At 39.5% G+C, this 21,727-nt stretch overlaps 2 protein-coding genes across 3 annotated transcripts; one reads left to right on the top strand and one right to left on the bottom strand.

Moving 5' to 3' along the window:
* Nucleotides 1–1,802: 1,802 nt before the first annotated feature.
* On the top strand, nucleotides 1,803–7,258 carry rex1bd (required for excision 1-B domain containing). Its single transcript, XM_074635828.1, has 5 exons — nucleotides 1,803–1,961; nucleotides 4,544–4,626; nucleotides 4,770–4,974; nucleotides 6,600–6,688; nucleotides 6,830–7,258. Exons 1-5 carry the CDS (start codon nucleotides 1,959–1,961, stop codon nucleotides 6,900–6,902), a joined length of 453 nt encoding a protein of 150 aa, XP_074491929.1. The 5' UTR covers nucleotides 1,803–1,958; the 3' UTR covers nucleotides 6,903–7,258.
* Nucleotides 7,259–9,215: 1,957 nt separating this feature from the next.
* Nucleotides 9,216–21,054, bottom strand: crlf1b (cytokine receptor-like factor 1b). Of its 2 annotated transcripts, none has more exons than XM_074635826.1 (8): nucleotides 20,632–21,054; nucleotides 17,248–17,526; nucleotides 16,632–16,761; nucleotides 16,246–16,418; nucleotides 13,884–14,041; nucleotides 13,213–13,381; nucleotides 10,574–10,759; nucleotides 9,216–9,695 (listed from the first exon to the last, which is right to left on the bottom strand). In XM_074635826.1, the coding sequence occupies exons 1-8, from the start codon at nucleotides 20,696–20,698 to the stop codon at nucleotides 9,679–9,681; spliced, it is 1,179 nt and encodes a 392-aa protein (XP_074491927.1). In that variant the 5' UTR covers nucleotides 20,699–21,054; the 3' UTR covers nucleotides 9,216–9,678. The 2 variants fall into 2 exon arrangements, with proteins under 2 accessions (XP_074491927.1, XP_074491926.1); XM_074635825.1 differs by having other exon boundaries at nucleotides 10,578–10,759; nucleotides 20,632–21,047.
* Between the last annotated feature and the right edge of the window lie 673 nt (nucleotides 21,055–21,727).

Below are 21,727 nucleotides of genomic sequence, written 5' to 3'. Positions count from 1 at the left end.
GTTAATTTTACAGTAACATAAAGGCAACCCTGCTGCCAGTTCTTTACTGTTATTTTACTGGGAAATTCTTAACAGTGTAGCTTTTGCGACCTCTTTTCCTCCATATTGGAATAATGCTTTCTATAATCGCATAAACACACAACAGCAGACAGACGAGGCCCAGATAAAATAAAAGCCCCCAAGTGGACTGGACTGGGATTCTGTTTAATGGGGCTGCAGGATGAGAAGCAACAGGTTTAGTCTTTGCTGCATCCCAGAGGAAAGCTTTTTATGATTATTTTTAGCACAAATGTTGTGCTTTTTAAAACACCACCACGTATATTATTGTGAATGCATTTTAATAATGTAATTGAATAGAAAGAGGTGGAGTGTTTCTGATTGTGTAGAGAAGCATTTGATTGGTTGGTAGCAGACAGCTGCAAGAGGCAGTTTGACCCCTTTCAAAATAAAACCTTCATAGTCTTGCCAAAACAAGCTCACCACATAGGTTCATTAGCAGCTGTTGTCCCAGTGCATGATGTCATTGAATTGTAGATGTTGAAATAAAAAAACAATTCTGGGCATTTTAAAAGTTCATATTGAAAAACAAAAGCTTCAGAAACTGAAAGCTCCAAAAGGATCTGGTGGTGAGATTGTTTTGTTCATTCTCGTCTGTAAATACAAGATAGCTTCTATTGGTGTATTGTGTTTTTATGTGAATGTGTTCCTTAATGTGGTTTAATGTGTCCTGTCCTGATGTGATATGTTGTTTTAATGTACTCTTTTAATAGCAGTTTTTGCACATGCGAACCAAAGACAAATGTCTTCCTTTTGTATGCAAAAAGCACAATTAAGTATTTTCTATTCTATTCTATTTGCAGGTGTCAGTTACACTGATGACCTATAACTGGCCTTATTATTGCACCTAACTTGCCCTTAGTGACATGTTAGGAAAATAAAAATAAATTGTTAAGTGCTAACAATCTACTTTTTTTGGACTGTACTTTGACTGTCAACTACCAGAATGAACCAGAATGAACAACATGCTGCTGAAAGCTCAGGTTTTTGATGCAGGATTAACAGAATATAATTGCTTTATGTTTTTGTCTTGATACTTTTATATTTTGTCAGACTAATTGTCAGTTTTTTTACCCTGGTCCCAAAGAAACAACATTTCATTTCAGCTTTTTTTTAATGGTTGGAATGATAAATGAATCTTTTGTACTTTTTTAAAATGTTCAATTGCATATATTTATTGAAGCATCAGATAAGTAATTTCACTTTACTATTAAACATACAATGTATTCACTGCTATTTGACTTAATGGAAGAAATATACCATCTTGTTTAGACCTTTACTCTCCTCCTTATAATTTGCAGGTTTCTATAACAAACTCTGATCTTCCACGAGATGCAAAAATAACATTTGCAGGAGCTACAAGCATGCAAATTTATAAAAGTTGGATCTATAAACATACAGACTTCTTGTTTAGATTTGTTTTATTATGCCCCTACACTCTTTATGTACATTGTAAATAGGCATACAGGTTCTGTAATGGCCTGTATTATGCTTTTATACTCTCAATCTGCTCTGGGTTAAAAACTGTCCCAGCTGCAGGAAGAGCTTAAAGTTCAGCATCATTTCACAATAAGATGTTTTTACAAATGTAGCAAGTGAACATCAAGTTTAAACAAATAGTAATAATGTTTAAACTATATTTATAAAACAATACAGTATTGTTTCTTGTCGATAGAGGCGACAGCAGGAACTGTGCAAGTCTGTTGTTGTATGATGACTTTTATTTTGAAAGCAAGCGCTATACACTGCGCAGTAACGTCATTTCCGGGAGGCAGGGCACTCACAGACATGCTGCTGATTCACACAGAAGTGAAACAATAACCTCCTTTATTTATTAAATATAAACATGCCACTGTGATAAACTGTGGAAACTCAGCGACAGTACTTTCTGGCAGGTCATCATGGTGAGTATCTGATATTTTATACTACAGTTACATGTCTGAGAGCCTTTAAACTAATACTTCCACATGTGCTAAGCTAATGAAAGCTAAAGGTAACTCAGCTGCTAGTGGAGCTGAAGTTGAAGCTTTAGTGCAGCTTTAGTGCTGTTAGGATCAGGTTTAATGACTTGATTGTTATTGTAGCTGAAGCAGATGAGCCATGTAATGTAATAAGCCTTTATTTGTTATGTTATTTCCTCTTGATGAACACTAATCACAGCCAGTCAAGTCTAGTACAATGTAACATTCAATATTACATCAATAATATAGTATTTTCATTAAGTATTTAGCCCATTGCTCTTCTTCTTTGAGCTATTTGTTTATTTTGTCTTATCTTTTATTTTCTTTGTTAGATAAGTGAAATACATGAAATGTCATGTCTCTCTTTCTTTAAAAGTCTGACTAAACATTTCATTGTATAATTTAATTATTAATATTGTTAGTGTGTCTGTATGTGTATATATATTTAAAATTAAATAAAATATTGTTTAAAAAAAAAGAAGAAAATAATTTAGCCCACAATATGTAAAAAATCACAGGTTATGAGAGCTGTGACTGGAAAAAGTGCCTACTCATCCTGAGTGCCTACTCAGTGCTGAGACTGAGTGCCTACTCAGTCTCAGCCATAATTAATAATTAATTCATAATAATATTTGCAAAGGTGTAACTACATATAGTTTAACTAATTCCTCAAACCCACACTGTCTTTGGTCTTTTGGTTTTTGCACCCTCATCTTGGTGTCACTTTAAACTAGATTATTTTATAAGCATGTCCTGTTACTGAACAACACTGCTAATTCCTATTAGTATTACTAGATTTAATGAACTGATTGTTACACTTAACTTTACTGTAGCTAAAACAGATTGGGCCATGTAATAAGCCTTTATTTGTCATATGTAATTTCCTCTTGATGATCACTAATCACAGCCAGTCAACTCTAGTACTATGTAACATTCAATATTATATCAATAATTTAGTATTTTCATTAAAAATGTAGCCCATTATATGTCAAAAATCTCAGGTTATTAGAGCTCTGACTGGAAAAGGTGTCTACTTAGTCTGTTCAAAGGCCAAAACATAATAAACAAATAAATTCAGAATAATATAAATGCAAATATTTGGTTTTTGCACCCTCATGTTGTTGTTAGCTACAGAGTCACTTTAAACAACATTATTTTATTTAGCATGGAAGATTTAAAAACAGCATTAAGGACTATGTTACCACTGAATGTACACGTCTCTTTCCTGAACAACACTGCTAAGTCATTGTTTGATGTAATTTGCTGTTTGTTTTAAGTCTGTCACTTGTTTCTGTTGCAGCTAGTGTAGCTGTAGTTAGTGCCATTAGTATCAGGGTTAATGAGCTGATTGTTATTGTAGCTAAAGCAGATGGGCCATGTAACAAGCCTTTATTTGTTATATGTTATTTCCTCTTGATGAACACTAATTACAGCCTGTCAAGTCTAGTACAATGTAACATTCAATATTATATCAATAATCTGGTATTTTCTTTAAGAATTTAGCCATAATATGTCAAAAATTACAAGTTATGAGAGCTCTGACTGGAAAACAGTGCTTACTCAGTCTGTTCAAAGGCCAAAACATAATGAATTTATTATAATATGGATATAAATATTTGCAAAGGTTTATCTACATATACTTTAACTCATTCCTCAAATCCACACTGTCTTTGGTCTTCTGGTTTTTGCGCCCTCATCTTTAGATTATTTTATAAGCATGCAAGATTTACATGTCCTGTTACTGAAGACACTGCTAATTGATTGTTTGATGTAATTTGCTGTTTGTTACTTGTTTCTGTTATGTGAAATGTCTTCTTTTTTTTCTTTTTTTTTTACCTATGACTACGCCGAAAAAGAGATATTAAATCTCAATAGAAATATCCTCGTAAAATAAAGGTTAAATAAGAAAAAATAAATAAATTAAACTATATTTTTCATATGCACGGTATTTCTAATTGATTTAAGTGATGACGACAGTAATAATAATAATAATAATAATAATAATAATAATAATATAATAATAATAATAATAATAATAATAATAATAATAATAATATAATAATAATAATAATAATAATAATAATAATAATAATAATAATATAATAATAATAATAATAATAATAATTAGGGCTGTCCCGAATACCATTTTTTGGGCTTCGAAGCTTTGGTGAGAAATATTTGAAGGTATTCAAAGCTTCGGGACAGCGCTGCTGCCACACTACTTCACACACAGGCACCTCTACACACAACAAACAGCGATATCCGTCTGAGAATAACTAATAATAATTCATGTTGAATATGAATAATGAATAATGTTGTTGGGTTATTCCTTATTTCATGGGCTATTTTGGGATTTATACATTATTAATACATATTTATATAAAAACAACAACAACAAAAAACAAAGCAATCAAAATTAGCTCTAAAATAATAATAATATATGAATAGTTATCCAGCTTGGATGAATTATTATTCTGTTATTTATGAATGATATGTGTTAACTTTCTGTGATTTCCTCCCTGTAGATCCTTACAGACTTTAAAGCCCTGATCCAGAGGTTTTACCACCTTCAGTCTGAGCGGGTAGAGACGTATCAGCTCTTTGACGAGTACGTTTGTATCAAGTTGTTAAGTTACTGCATATAACTATACGCAATGGCATTTCCTCCAGTCTCCGGGGATCATTGTCCTTTATTTCAGAAATCTAAATTGTACGCCTCATTCATCTCTGTATTGTTTTACTGCCTTCCAGAGGACATGAGGCCTACTTGAGGACAGGACCCCATTATGACTTCGACCACTACAAGCAGCTGGTCCATGAGATAACACAGGCCTTCTGCGGCATCTCCAAGGAAGTGCTGGAGATCAAGGAGAGGCTGCACAACGAGTTTGACAGGCCGGCGCTTTCTGAGCACATTGAAAAGCTGCAGAGCAAAGAGAAGCAGAAACTTGAACTGGTACGTAAACACACGCTGTATGTTTCCTTTGTTATATTAAATCCAGAAAAACAGCAGCGTACAAGACAAGGGAAATTTATATAATGATATGTGTATACTATGTTGTGGGATAGTGGACTGAATGTGGTACTCCGACATCTTTATTTTTCAACAACGTGCACTTGTTCTACATATAGAAGGTGATATAATCAGCAGATTTTTAGATCCACACCAATGATAAATACACACAAACATCTTAGTACAGAAAAACTAAAGAGACATGCAAATGGTTGTGAGGCAATTAACAGATATTAAAATAAGATACTGGAAAGAAGTAATAATAAAGACCAAATAATGAATTAAAAAGGGGTTCGTAAATAAGTGCGGAAAACAGTAGAGCTGCAACGATTACTTCTCAACTATTGAATTAATCGCCAACTTTTTTGATAATCGGTTTGAGTAATTTTGTTAAGAAACAAAAAGTCAAAATTCTCTGATTCCAGCTTCTTAAATGTGAATATTTCCTGGTTTCTTTACTCCTCTGACAGTAAACAACCATGTCATACTAGCTTGTTGCAAAAGAGGCTAAATAACGCTCCAAACTTATGCTAAAATTTGGCAAGGAAACACTGGCATGGCCATTTTCAAAGGGGTCCCTTGACCTCTGACCTCAAGATATGCGAATGAAAATGGGTTCTATGGGTACCCACGAGTCTCCCCTTTACAGACATGCCCACTTTATGATAATCACATGCAGTTTGGGGCAAGTCATAGTCAAGTCAGCACACTGACACACTGACAGCTGTTGTTGCCTGTTGGGCTGCAGTTTGACATGTTATGATTTGAGCATATACAGTACCTGTGAGGGTTTCTGGACAATACTTGTCATTGTTTTGTGTTAACTGATTTCCAATAATAAATATATACATACATTTGCATAAAGAAAGCATATTTTCCCACTCCCATGTTGATAAGAGTAAATTCTTGACAAATCTCCCTTTAAGGTTCATTTTGAATAGTTAAAAAAAATGTGTCATTAATTTGGGATTAATCTCGATTAAATATTTGGATCGATTGACAGCCCTAAATGTTAGACCTCTATTTCAAGCTCTCTTTTTGTTTCATGTTTGATACAATTCCACTGTTTCACCACAAGGAGGCAGACTTCTTAAACAAAACATTTCATAATCTCTCTTTCGCTTAAAGTACCAGTTTCACCTCCATCATGCTAAGGACGCAACGATTCTTATTATGCTGGCAGCTCAAGTCATAGATGTTTTAATTATAAATGGAGGAGAACTGCATGATGCTTCTGATTGGATTATTTGGGTTCTGTTTCAAGTCAGTGACACGAGAGCTGCAGTGTGTCTGTGACGCACATCCTGATTGGACAGTTTGGTGTTAAAATGTTCCGCCTCGGTGCTTCCCACATTCTTGAACAGTCCACATCTCGTACATCTGGCGTTCAGAAAGTGATGTGTAGCACTTTTGTATCACTCCTTTTTTTTTTTAATATCAACTCAACTGCCTTTCTGCCACTACTGTCATAAAGCTCCTATTATCTCAGAGTTCATCCTCTGTCTCCCCCTCCGTCCTCCTCTGATGAATGGTTCGCATAAATCTTATCTGATGTGCCTTCTCAACAGACAGCCAAGCTGCAGCTGGCCAGGCAGCGGGCCCAGGATCACCCGGAGGACGAAGGCTGTCAAGAGGAGATTCAGGAGATCAAGCACGAGTAAGAGCAGCTATTACCACCCCTCCGCTTACTGCGTTCTGACCCAGCCACTCACTCACTACAGACTATCCTTTGGTTGTAAAAGAAACTGTCATTCATAAATGTTTTTTTCTTTTACACAACAACTACTGTGTTTTCCAGGATCATCAAGAACAAAGAGGCTCTGAGTGAGATCATGCAGGACTTTAAGTACGACTCTGAGGAGTGTGATTGACAGGCGGCTCCCAGGAGGCGTCCAGCCGCCCTCCCGCATCACCAGACGGCGGAGCTGACTGATCGGCGGAGCTGCAACTTCCATCTTTGGACTCCTCAGCCCGCATTTATCGATCGCCCCCTCTGGCTCCACCCTGCTCGCTGCTGCTGCAGTCCCACTCCACCCAGGGGACTTTTCACATCATTCTGGCTCTGTGTGTTTCTATCTGTGGTCATGTGTTCGTGTTGATGCATGCATCAGCAACAAAAACAACAACATGTAAATAGTCTAAAGGTTAAATAATTCCTGGAGGTTCCATCCCACCATCTTTGTTTACTTGATGAATTGTATTTTTAAATTAAAAAAAGAGAACTTTTGACTGTTTTATACGTTACACAGAGTACTTCAGAGGCACTATTGGTGCATTAAATGAATATAACTTAGACAAAAACATTCTTTAAATATGCAGTTATAAAAATATAAACAGTATGAAAATGTCTTCAAATGGTCTACTCAGACACAGGACAGTATATACATGTTACAGATAGTGAGGCCTTATTTCATGGGGATTCAATATAGGGCTGCGACTAACCATTATTTTCATTGTCGATTAATCTGTTGATTATTTTTCTGGATTAATCGATTAGTTGTTTGGTCTATAAAATGTCCATCAGTGTTTCCCAAAGCCCAAGATGACGTCCTCAAATGTCTTGTTTTGTCCACAACTCAGTTATTCAGTTTACTGTCATAGAGGAGTAAAGAAACCAGAAAATATTCACATTTAAGAAGCTGGAATCAGAATTTTGACTTTTTTCTAAAGAAATTTCTCAAACCAATTAAAGATTATCAACGTAGTTGGAGATTAATTTAATAGCTGACAACTAATCGATTAATCGTTGCAGCTCTGGCTTCAATTACTGACAACCAACACTTGCTGCAGTTTAGGAATATAAGGAATTTAACCATATGAATACAACATTTTAGATGTCTGATTATTGTGTTTGTGGGAGCCATTTTTGTTTGTTTTAAAGAACTACAAGGCGTCGCAGTTTGAGTTTTAAATGATGCAATCACTGTGCGACCCTCACATTTACACATGGGAGAAGTTTTTCATCTCCTTTTGTTTAGGCAACAAACCTACTTGGTTAAGTTTAGGTAAAAAGATGATGGTTGTGTTTAAATAAACCCTTTCTGGCAGAAAGCCCTGAAGGCAACCTTCTCCCAGGTGCTCATCATTTAGAAGCAGACACAGGTGTGTGACATGAGGCCACCGAGAAGGAATTGTTTTTCTATTTCAACTGCTCTCAAGCAAGCTGTATGCCAGAGGATTACGTTTATTTCACTTTAGTTTTTGATGTTGAATAAAGTTTTTCTTTGCGTACTTTGATGGATGCATCAAACTACAGTTTATTTATTTTGTTAAAAGCGTAACACACTGCACATTCGCCTGCTGCAACCCAAACCTCGACCTTCAATCAACTCCGCAAGTAAGTGATGCACAAGTGTGTCCATTGAGCTCAACTACATGACTGAGAGCCATGAAGGTGTTTAAACAGCTCATCGGTGATTACACAAATTTACTTTTCTCTGAACTAGAGCTGAAACAATCGATTAGACTCAACAGAAAATTACTTCATTGGTTCCAGTTAAATTGAATATCTTTGGATTTGATAAATTATAAGAAAATTATAAATAAAGTATTTCACTATTTTCTAGATGAAATGATTAATTGAGAAACTAATCAGTACATTAATTGATAATGACAATAATGGTTAATGGCAGCCCTACCCTGAATTAATTATTACCAGCAGTAATTCATGTAGAGATAAACCATCCTAGGCCATCACAATCATAACAATGTATATCTCACATATTCAGATTTGGCTGGAGACGGCCACAGCTTTACAAAAATACTTACAATACTTAAAGGTCTTCTTGATAACATTTCTGTGTAGATGAATATTCAAATAATAATAATAATAATAATACATACACAGCTTTCAGAAAGGTGCTGAATAAAAGTATGGCTTTTCCTCAAAAATAAAATTATTAAAGATTTTGGCGGGTCTGAAATGAATGTTTTGTTTATCTCTGTGGAAGATATCTGACGTTTGGTTCCCACTCCTAACAAGGCTTGTGAGCCAATAGTAAAACGACGTTGGTACTCTTGGTCGTCAGTTAGTGTGGAAAAAACGGATAAATGGCTGAGATTGACGGTAAGTGCCTGACAATGACTTGTTATGAAGTGAATGCAGTGGAACGGGGGAGGGAGGATGTGACATCAATGTTATCAATAGCACCTTTAAGTACAAAATGTTTTTTGAGCTGGAAAAGTTATGGTTGTTTTGTACATTTTATTCCCTCATGTTACTGCCGTTGCAATTTAGTTTTTTAGATACTTCAGTCAAGCTTTAGTATCATTTGACATCAAAGTACCATTAAAGACTTGCTTTTCTTACATTAACTTAATAAAAACTGTGACAATAACTTTATTTGTTCAGAATAAAAGTGCAGTTACTGAGGGCCTTAACGTTTGTTTGTGAGAACAGATCTAACAGACAGATTTGGAGAGCGGAAATGGCAGAAAAAAGGCTGCATTGTCTCACTTCAGTTATCTTCCACTCGGGCCCTTTTAAACTCAAGTTATGGCTGTTCTGACCAAACACTGCAACATCCCTCAGGCGGTCCGTTGGACCTCTCACACAGCTGGGGCCCGCGGGGCCAGTTATCCGTCAGTGTTTCTTGATGCTGGTCTTGAATTAAACACCACAGTGGTGCTGAGCGGCGCTGCTATGAGTTATCGTCTTGTAGAATCTGAAAAGACAAAAAGCAGATGGTTCATACTGGGACTGTTCAACGGGACAAACCATGTAATCTACAATCATCACGGTAATTGCTCCGTCTGGCTGCCACCACTTCTCTCTCAACCTCTCTTTTGCTCTTCTTCTTCTTCTTTATTTGAATCATCATCTCTTTCTTATTCTCTGCGTATCACCCCCTGCCCTCCTCTGCTACCTTTCTCTCAAGGTAATCAATGTGAACCTGTCACGGTTTGTGAGCAAAGACATTATTCAGGAGACAGCGTGTGCCCCGTAAAGCACAAAAAAAACCTGGAGACTGCTGAGCTAATTGAGTCAGGTAGAGCGAAGGTTTCTGTGAGTTCAAGGACTGAGCGGCGGAGAGGATGTGGCTGAAGGATCTGAACTCCTCACAAAAGTCACATAAACACACAGAAGATGCCGGGGCCTCTGCGTGCCATTTGGCCCGAGTTATTTTAGTGAAGAGGGGCTCCTCACGCCAGGAGAAAACAAAAGGACCACATTACAGTGGGCCGTTAATTGCATTTACATGCTCATTTCTCTTTGTTGTGGTCATCAGCTTCAGATCAAGTCTACATCGTTAAAATATGTAATAAAAATCAGAGTGCATCAACTTTTTATGCTCCCACTTCTGGGCCAGTAAAGTCGAAACCGCACATTTTACCTTATCATAAAGTACGGACTGAAACTTCACAGAGCCAACCAGTCTGCTTTGTGTTTGTAGAAATGCTGACCACATGGCATAACAAAGGCAGGGTCAGAAATTCAGTTCAGGACTTCAATGCAGCAGTGGCTGACAGTGTGTGTGTGTGTGTGAGTGCAGCTTAGCAGAGATAATGAAAAGAGAGAGAGTAAGAGAGTGCTTGTGCTTACCTACCTGGTTGCGCGTTCTGTGTGATTTCTGCAACCACACCCTCCACTGATCGTACAGTTTGATTGACATGCCACTGCAGCCGGACGCGTGCTTGCGGACCCAGCCGAAGAACTGCTTGAGTTCCCGCCGCAGGGTGGAGTTCTGCTCACCAGGCTTCGGATCACAGGAGCCGCTCTGCAGGCGCTCTGAGTGAGGAGGAGGAGGAGGAGAGTGTGTGAGGGAGTAAAGGAAGAGGTGAGAGAGAGGGGGGAGGATGAGAAAACAGCGTCAAGGTTATAGTTAGGACGTTAAGTGTTAGTGCAAGGTGGTGTAGGCCTGTAGATTATGCACCGGCGGCTTACTATGTCATGTGTCAGCATGAATGTGATCGACATGGTTCCTCGTTTTTGGCACTTTTTCAATAATTATGGATTGGTGTAAACACCAAAAGTAAAATAAAAAATCAACACATAAAACACAAGATAAAAATACAATAGAACAGACACCTTCACTCTTCTAATAAATAAATATGTGGTGGAGCTGCAAGTAATGATCGTTTCCCCTTTTGATTAATCTACTTGACTGTTAGTATTATGGTTTGAACTGTTTTAATTGTCCTGTATGTACCCAGACCTCTCTGGAAAGCAGTACTGATACTGAGTAGATGAACCTGGTGAAGTAAATTGAAGTGTTTTCAGGCTCTGGGGGAGGTGATATCAGTCGGTCTGATGGTCGGTCCACCACTTTGGTCCAGACTGAAATATCTTTACAACTACTGGATGGGTTGCCATGAAATTCTGGACACACGTTCATGTTCCTCACAGGTAAATTGTAATAACTTTGGTGATCTCCTGACTTCTCATCTAGCGCTAAATTTCCATTTGTTTGTTTGATACTTTAGTTTATGACCAAACCTTCAAAGCTAATGACATCCAGTGGGCTATCTCCAGGTCTGAAAAGTGAAGCCAATGCTGAAGTGCCTTAAACTTGCATTCTCTCTAACAGCCAGCAGGGGGCAACTCCTGCAGGGGATGCTCTAGAGGGCGTGGCTATCTTGTGATTGACAGGTCACTACCACTTTTTTATGATCAATACAATAATTGTTTAGCCTATAAAACAATAACTAATGTCGATCACAACTTACCCGAGTCCAAAGTTTTTGTAGGATAGATATGACACTTTTCTAATATCAGTCTCAAACCTTAAGATAATGCTCTGGTGTACTATCAAAATAAATTTAATATAGAAACATTTACAGTAGCACATGTCACCTCTCAGAGGCTTCTGGGAAAAATGTTAAATGTTGTTTAATTTCACAAAGCGAGATGTGAACAGTTTATATAAAGATAAGTGTTTGTCAGTGTAACGTCCTGAACTGTGGAGGTGATGTACCGTACTTCTATTTCTGCAGAGCAAAAGCTACTGAAAGTCGTAAGTCTGCTACAATCAATTCTTTGTGGCAAACAACAGAACCCGATAACGACTTCCTCCCCCTGGGGAGCAAATACCGCATGACCTATGTAAGTCATTATCTGCTCCTCCTGCTCCCAAACCTGCTTCCACTCAGGCTTTATAGGCCCTGCGTGTGCCGCGGACAGACAACCCGCTTTTTTTAACTTGATCAATCTTTGAAGCCGACGACAAAAATCTATCAAAATGTCCCCCTGGCTCTCTGCAGTTCCTTCTAATCCTCTGCTGGGAGATCTCTATCAAGCCTATTGATGTTTGCTTTCTCCTGGGTCACATGCGGTTTGGATCTGCTTGTTCAGGATGTTGAAACGATAAGGACTTTGTTTTTTTCTGGCTTTAATTGGCAATGAAAGGTTGATTATTAGAATGGTCAAGATTTGTGGGCATCACAGACGTCTGGGAAGCTTTTAAAAGCCATTTAAAGACATGAGTCAGACTATGAAAGGAAAGATGGATGTGGCTGTGGGTTTGGAGCGGGTTGTCCACTAATCAGAAGATCGGCTTCTCCAGTCCGCATGTGGAAGTGTCCTTGGGCAAGATACTTAACCCCGAATTGCTCCCGAAGGCTGTGCCATCAGTGTGTGAATGAATGAATATTTAGATTAGATCCTGATGGGCATCAGAGTATGAATGTGTATGTGAATGTTGACATATAGCGTAAAGGCCCTGACACACTAGAGCTCTAGTCTGCCCGTGTCAGAGGTTTTAACATGTTGAATCATCGGCGGAGCTCGTCAGTGAGAGAAATCACTCTGATTGGATGTTCAGCTTAAACGAATCAGTGCATGAGAAGAGAAATGGAAGTGAGGAAAGCAAGCCAACGGATATTTTATATACACGGATATTTTCACAACGACATGGCCATCTGGAATGAAGCTAAGTGGTGAATGAGAGTGGTGTGAAAATGGTCGGCAAACGCCGCTTTGTTTCATGTATGTATCATAACAGCGGCTTGTATATCCACCGTCCTCGGTCTTTCGGTTTCCCTTTTTGAATGATGAATACAGACTACCAAACTACACTACTAAAGCGCTTTTGAGTGGTTGCAAGACTAGAAAGGGGCTCTATAAATGCAAGTCCATTTACCATTTACACTTATAAACATTTGGTGGATTTTGTATTGAATGTCTATAAAACACAGTTTTATTTAGTCAGTCTTGTATTAAATTTTCCTCTGTGATGTACTCACCACTGCTGGGTGTGGAAGCGGCGGCCGGGTGGCTCCAGTCACTCCAGATGCCGGGCTTCCTGGAGCCGTAGATGCCCACTGGGTTGCACCTCACCTGGACAAAATAGACGGTCCCGGGCCGGAGGCCTGCCAGCCGACATGACGTCTGGTTACCGACATCGTCCACCACCTGTGAGAGGGAACAAAATGACAAAGAGGATGTCATAAAAACGGTAGTAGCAGAGTCAAAATCCTTCTATTTGCCGTATCTTTTCTCAATGTTTTTATTTTTTTTCATCTGCCTATAGCACAGGTGAAACGGATATTTCATGATCACTGTTTCTGACTTCTGCATTTTAACAGTAGTGTGGATATTTAAACATTATTTGCTTTATCCTCTCATTCTATGATGCATCCACAACTCAAAGATATGACTGTATGTACCTACAGCAGAGACAAAACCCCAAAGAAGCAGTTTTAAAGTTTCTAAAAGCTTCACTACTGCACGTTTGGATGACAGCCAGCGTTTAAAATGAACCAGCCAAGAGGTGAGCAGCAGTCAAGGTTTTATTTGCTTTGTAATGAAAGCACACGCAGGAGGCTAAAGATCAGTCAATGCTGCACCTCCAAATAGTTCCACAGCTGCCTCAGAGGTGTCGTAGCTACGGAGAGAGTTTGTGTGTGCGGACCACCTTCCATTCAGAGCTGTCCTCCAGTCTGTAGCGGATCTGGTATTTGGCCTGAAACAGGATGTCCTTGAGCTCGGGGGGGCTGGCCCAGCGGACCGTCAGCTGGTCCTCGAGGTCGCCGACGCGACTCAGCTGCACGTTGGCAGGAGGGTCAGTGGTCACTGCACCAACAAGGACAGGTGTTGAAACGTTAGCAGATGTACAGTAATCGAGGCATTGATGCAGGATAGGAGAGGTCTGAATGACCTCTAGAGAGAGATAAACCCTACAGTGGATACTGTATTATAACACTGAGGGCAGACAAACATCAGACCTCATCATTCTTCATGGTGAGAATGATCAGTGCTGAGTCCGCAATCTACCATCTGTCTCATATACTGTACAAAAACAATTTTTATTTACTTTACTGTTTTTGCACAAATTACCTTAAAGGTTCTCTATATGAAATTACGAGCATTAATATAGCAGAAAATAACTATTTGCTATGTAAAGATATAGAGGAGTAATGTCTACCTGAGCAGAGAACGAAGTCACTCTCCATAAATATGTGTTATAATCTTCTCTGTGCTGCTTTCACGTAGCCGGGCCAGCCTCATGTGCCTTTTTGTGCAGGTTAGTGCATGTGAGCGTGCCCCACTGGCTAGCTAACGGACGGCGCTCTGCACTGCTCTCATATGGCGGTTAGCGCTAATAACGCCGTCCCGACCCACAACATCGTTGCCGAAGTGTAGCACCAACCCTCAGGTTCCCCCCCACTGTCAGCTCTGTCAGCACTGTTGCCGTTGTTTGCGCCATTAGCTCTGAGCCCAATCCCCACCAGGAAGAGCGCCGGGCTTTGAACCAAATTTTTGTAGTGGTCAAATGGTGGTACGACAACTTCCATGTCCGTCACGTGATGCCACTGGGCCCAAAAAGACTTTTAACCGTAGCTTCACATTGGGAAAGAGACGTCAGTAACTCAATTTATTTTTGAGGTAAATCAACTTTCCAGTACGAACACTTGAAAAGCCCTTATTTAAATAACTAGGTCCTAAAAAGTTGTAAAATACACTAATAACTGAATGCAGAGTTATTTCCCTTCCTCTGTTCATGTGAGTGAGACCCAGACCGAGGCTGGAGCGAGGGCTGGGAGGCGGAGTTAAAGGAAACGCTACTGTGCCTGCTCTATGGGCCCAATGGATGCGGAAGATCGCCGGATGATTCGGGAACTTCATCACTCGGCAGTTGAGCCATTTTGGCTTCATGCGCCACTGAGCAACTCTCATAGGAATGAACGGGAGCCTCCAACGCTGCATCCAGTTCTCTTTATACATCAATGGCCGGCTCAGCCTTCGCCATGTTGAGAGCCATGGGGAGGCAATCCCTCTGCTCTGAATATCAAATTTAGCACCTTAAACAGGACAGCTCCACATTGGAAGGCAAGGGAACTAATTTTCCAACGATTATAGAAAGTGTCTAATTTAAAAAAATATTTTCCAGAAGTCCGTCACCGTTGGACATTCTCGTACCATTTGTAGAGGTTCATTAGAACAACAAATAAGTAGAAGATATAAGTATTTTCATTTAAAAATATAAAAATGTCACTTGACTTCCCCTCCTGTACAGACTGGCTGGGTGGCTCTAGTTCAGTCTGTACTTCCTGTAGAGAGCGCGTTGTTCCCTCAGTCAAACATTTTACCTTCTGCAATAAAAGGCTGCAAACAAATCAAGTGCTTTGAAGGGATCTTATTAAAGAACTTGTAAAAGTCTTTCCTGTTTGCAAGACATCCTTCACTGCTGCTGTCGCGTGCATGAAGCTCTTTTTCAGCTTTATTTGTTCTGTCGCATTCAGCTCAAGAGAGAGAAAGAGAGAGAGAGAGAGGGGAACCAAGCCAGAACAAATATACTCCCAGCTTATTGTTTCTGTTATTGAGGCAGTGCAATGCATCATACATGTGGCAACGCTTCTCCTTCTCCTCCAACACACTCACAGCTCCAAGTTATCCTTCAGTGTGCAGAGAGGATGAATGGAGGGAGAGGATGCCCAGTCACAGACACAATAAACACTGCTTTCGAAATGTGGCGCTCGACTCGCTGGAGGCCACAACACCTGCCATCGCTCGTACATCATAACCTCAACTTATCGCTGGGAAGCCTGCAAAGCTTTTTACCAGAGAGGCTTCGGATGTGCGGTTAACTTTTACAACAAAACGGTTTATCTTTGAGAGTAGCAGCCTGAACCTATAATGCTGTTGGAGGGAGCCAACCTTAAAAATAAATCCCCCTCTCCTCTAGAGAAGTGTGTTCGCCATATGCAGCAGATCTGCAGACAAACAAATGGAAGAAAGGACAGGAAAACACATCCTCAAAAGCTTTGCTCACCCACCTACATCGAGGATGTCCAGGGTGGTGATGTCAGAGGTGGCAGAGCCCAGCTGATTGGCTGCCTCCACCCAGATCTCATAGGGGGTGAAGAGGGCGAGGTTGCGGGGGATGTAGCAGGAGTACCGCTGCCTCCCCGTGCTGTAAATCTCACACTCCTTCTCTCTCCCGTACCACCTGGACAAAAAAACAAACACAATGACCAAAATAAACTCTGACGTTTTGTTTCTGATTGACTATTTTTTTAACAGTTTAACACACGAGCGACACAACACACTGCAGCCTCTGAGCCCAGTGTGCGTGTTGCAGATGATAAACTACTACTCACTACCTGAGCGGTGTCGGACGAGGTGAGCACCTTGTGAGCTGCTGCAGGTCGAGGGCGCTCACCTCAATTTGTACTTGAGGGTGTATTTGGTTTGGACGTGGGTCTCGCCCCGCCCCCCCGGGCGCCACTTGCAGCTCAAGTCCTTTGTGTTGTGGGACCAACACGTTAAATTGACTGGCTTTTCTGGAGGCCCTGGAGGGGGGAAACAAGAACAATGAAAAAACAATTTTTAAAGAGACATGAAGCAAACAAACCTCTGTTTCAAATGTTGAAATCAAGTTAAAAAGTGGTGAAGGCAAATAAAATACAACTACTTAGTGATAAAGGTACAGTGTGTAGGATTGAGGAGGATTTATTGGCTGAAATTGAATATAATATTCATAACTATTTGGCCCTATTCTTATCCACATTGCTTAGCAACATATTCAGGGTTTTTGTGTGTATATTAACACCATAGAAAATGTGGTTGTGCTCAAAAAGAGACAATTAAGAAAATCAACATGCTTTTTTAGACTGTTTAACAAACCACAACTTTATAGAACTGAGCTCACAACATAGGTTTTTCAATTTCATTATGTCATATACACACTATCGCCTCCTATAAGCCTCCTGGCACCAGGTGCATCTCAATGAGACATGTCCATATGACTCTGCACAGACAAAACAGCCTCCACTTACTGCCCACATAGAGACAGGAACCAGCCAGGACGTGTCCGTCTGCTCCGTGACACACCAGGTTGTCTCCGGACTGCTGCCGGGAGCCGTTGAGGTTGTGAAGGGTGACGCTCAGGGTGTCGGGGCTCACCACGCTGTAGGTGCTGCTGGACAGACTCAACCCGTTCAGGGTCCAGTACAACGAGCTAGAGCGGAGGCCGAGCTCGGGGCTCAGGGTGCACGTGGCTGTCAGACTGGAGCCGATGGGCAGGACGGGATCCTGAGGGGAGATCACTGCTACGTCTGGGGAGGGTGGAAACACATGTACATAGTATTAAAAACTTTACTTTTCTTCATGTCATGCTTTCATTGAATTCTATTAGTGAAAAATGTCCCAGAGCCAAAGGTGATGACCTCAAATTTTTTGTGGGCTTCCTAAAGATTCAACAAGCCATGCAGATTTGGCTCCCCGTCCTATGTCACTTGCAGGCTCATTAGAATATATATCGCCCACAGCTTGAGAACTACCTGTGTGTTCCAATACCCATACTATTACCAGACTATTAAGTGTGCCAGTAAAAGATTTAGTATGTCCCAATATGTCAAAAGCAGTATGCCAAAAATACCAGGATGTCCTACTACATCCGGTCACATTTTGCAGTATGCAAGCCAGCATTCTTTTCTGGTTATTCTGAACCACAATCCTCTGTGCAGCAGATTTGATTCGAGGAAGAGGGTCAAACTTCAAGACGCAATGTTACTGTATGACAAAATAGTGTGTCCCAACAGTACGTACTTTGTAAGGGCAGCTGCAGTATGTACTAAAAGTAAAAAAGAAAAAGTATGCGATTCGGAACGCACCCTATACTTCTGCAAAGGTGCACCGTATTTTTCTCACTAGCCAATCAGGGCAGACCGGGCTTCTTAAAGAGACAGGCGCTAAAACGGAGCGTTTCAGACAGAGGGTGAACACAGGTATATTCAGACAGACAGTATGAGGAAAATAATGTGTTTTTTGAACATTAAAGCATGAAAAATGTTCTAGTAGAAACACAAAATGCAAGTATGAACCCGAAAATAAGCATGATATGTCCCCTTTAATTTTCATTGATTTGACTCTCCTTAATAACATGCATTAGGTCCTGGGCGGCTGTTAGTCTGTGTAGTTTGATTTGTTTCAGCGTTGAACACACAGTGTCCAAATCTCTTGCCAACCGTAAGGGAACTTTATGTTTGTGCGAGGAGGAGGAGGAGGAGGAGGAGTGCGGCAGCACTGCACCACAACAGAGCAGGAGCTCAGCACATATTTATGACCCAGTAATGAAGTGGATTTATGGAGCCTCAGTAGGATCAGTCAGAGAGGTCATCCCAGTTGTGTCGGTGAAATCCTTGAATGCTTTTCCATACCGCGACCCCTCTTATACGTAAAATTTGCCTTTATGATTGATGCACATGAGAAATGTTACCACTGGGCTCCTTCGTCTCAGAGATACGAGGGTTAATGTGTAGAGTTTTATTAACCGTGCTCCAGGTGGGCGGTGGACAAGCTTTCCAACATATGTGCTGTTTCCAGCCTCACTGGATTCAGTAGCATCTAATATGAAGACTCATGTACAGACATGAAAACTGTGTCTACAAAGAAGAGTGAGGATTGACCTTTGGGCCTCAGTGAGTGGGAGTCAATATAAAACATAATAAACATACATGTGTTTTACATATTTCATCACACATACAGAAGCTTCTTGCAGATTATTCTCTCAGTCTCATGATTATGAATCTCTGCTTGGTAATAACTTGGAATATTGTTATCTTTCCTTCACGCAACAGCGCTGATGAACACCGTTTATTTCAATTTGTTTCATCAGCTACAACACCAGCACCATGTCTAATAGGTCTTGCTCTCAGTCTAATCCACCGTTACGTACACAATAACTTCTAATCATTACTCTCATGTTCATGTGGTGTCACTTTATCTGGATGTATTTTAGTGGCGAATGCTAAAATTACGCAATATTTTTGTTTTGTTGAGACTATCAGTTGGTTACAGTGCAATCCCAAATAAATAAGCATTATGGTGATTTGATGACACTGAGACAATATATATATTTGTCAGTTGTCAGAGATTTTTCCGTACTGTTGATACCGTGGTAGCTATTAATATTTCTGGATGTATTAGCGGTCCTTGTAGACAATATTGAATTTTCATCTGAGGTAGACCCCTAAATTATCAGCTGACTTTTCAAGATTCAAGAACTTTATTGTCATTATGCAAACATAACAAAATTGCATTTGCAAAGACTACACACATATATATATAAGGCATGAATGAGATAAAAGATTGGTAATAAATATCAGCAATAAAAAGTGTAGAATCATGAGCAAAATAGTGTAATATGAGTATAATATACATATGAGACTATAGTTTCTTGCAAATACTTTGGTGTATGTGTCAGCTGATAAATAAGAATTTGCATTACAGAAATATCAAAGATTAGATATTTTATGTTTGCGGACACATTTAGAAAGTATCTCCATAATATAATTTGTTCACCAGAAAGCACTGACTAGTTTTTTTTAACTGTAAAATGTCCTGGTCACATAAAAAGTAAGAAATTAAGGAATCTTTTTGTTGTTTTTATGGTTTTTACTATGCAGTATATTGATTGTACAGCACTTTGGTCAACTGCTGCTGTTTTTAAACGCTTTACAAATAAATTTAGATTGGATTATGTTTATGTTAAAAAAAGAATATTAGCTGATGTATAGTTGTCTGATTTTTTTTTTAAACTGTCTTACATTAATAGTGATAATCGTGTCCAAAATCCACTAGGTCCAACCGTCATTTTTAATATAATTTTTTTATTAATTTTGATGAAGTTTCTTGATTACACAGCTATTTAATTCATTTCTTTTTCAAAAGCTAATATTCCCAATATATACACTTTCTCTATCGATTTTCCATAAAATGTAGTATAGCAATATATCAATATCGCTTTTATCCACATTGCCTCCTCCTAATAAATAAGCACAGGAAATTCTGTAAAATCCACCTCCTGTGGATTTTACAGAATTTCCAATTATGATTATTATGATTATTATGATTATTATTATTATTATTATTATTATGATTATTATTATTATTATTATTATTATAGGTGGGCTGATAATAACACCCGGGCAGGTGAAACTTGCAAAAAAATGACACCCTTTGCGCTAATTTTAATTTAATTAATTTAAGACTGGTTCTGTTGGTTTGGAGCCTCCATACAGCAGCAGCTCCCTCTGGGAAACACTGGTTTCACCTTTAACTTTAACTTTAACACACACACACGGTCCGCAGCGACAGAACCGCGGTACCGTTCAGCAGGTTGTGTCGGTCTGTCAGTTGACTAACAGTTTGCTACTTACGTGTGGAGGACAGCAGCACATGAGGAACCAGGAGGAGGAACATGAAGGAGAACATGAAGGAAAACATGGTTCTTTCTGCTGCCTTCTTCTCCCTCTCGGTCCTTTTACCGAGTGTCCAGGACGTGAGGAGCAGACCGGAGGAACCGGAGCAGCTTCACTCTCCGGCGGATCCTCTCAGACCAAATGTTGCTCCTCACTGGAAGTCTGGAGACTAAACTGACTGACTGCTGCTGCTGCTGGAGAGGAAACACGAGGTTTGTTCCTCTGAACTCTTCACTGACTGACTCTGCTGCTGCTGTTCTACTCTGTTCTGGTTCTGTTAGTTTGCTCCTCCCTTAATGTTTCCACTGTTACAATCATTAGTGCTGCTCAGTGTGTCCACTCCACTATAGTGTGTACAAGAAACCCCATGAACACTTAGGGCTGTCTTAAGGGCTGATTAATTGCAAATTAATTGCACATCTGTTCAAAATGTACCTTAAAGGGAGATTTGTCAAGTATTTAATATTCTTATCAACATGAGCAAATATGCTTGCTTTATGTATGTATATATTTATTATTGTAAATCAATTAACAACACAAAATAATGACAAATATTGTCCAGAAACCCTCACAGGTACTGCATTTAGCATAAACAAATATGCTCAAATCATAACATGGCAAACTGCAGCCCAACAGGCAACAACAGCTGTCAGTGTGTCAGTGTGCTGACTTGACTATTACTTGCCCCAAACTGCATGTGATTATCATAAAGTGGGCATGTCTGTAAAGGGGACTCGTGGGTACCCATAGAAACCCATTTTCATTCACATATCTTGAGGTCAGAGGTCAAGGAACCCCTTTGAAAATGGACAAACCAGTTTTTCCTCGCCAAAATTTAGCGTATGTTTGGAGCGTTATTTAACCTCTTTGGCAAAAAGCTAGTATGACATGATTGGTACCAATGGATCTTTAGGTTTTCTATAGTTTCATATGATACCAGTATCTTCACTGTAGCTTTAAAACCTAAAATCGCAAATTGCATTAATGCGATAAAGAAATTAGTGGCGTTAAAACAAATTTGCATAAACAGCGTTATTACCGACTTGAGAAAGTG

The sequence above is a fragment of the Sebastes fasciatus genome, chromosome 5, assembly GCF_043250625.1.
Source record: "Sebastes fasciatus isolate fSebFas1 chromosome 5, fSebFas1.pri, whole genome shotgun sequence".
NCBI lineage: Eukaryota > Metazoa > Chordata > Actinopteri > Perciformes > Sebastidae > Sebastes > Sebastes fasciatus.
This window is presented reverse-complemented; position numbering and strand designations above follow the sequence as displayed.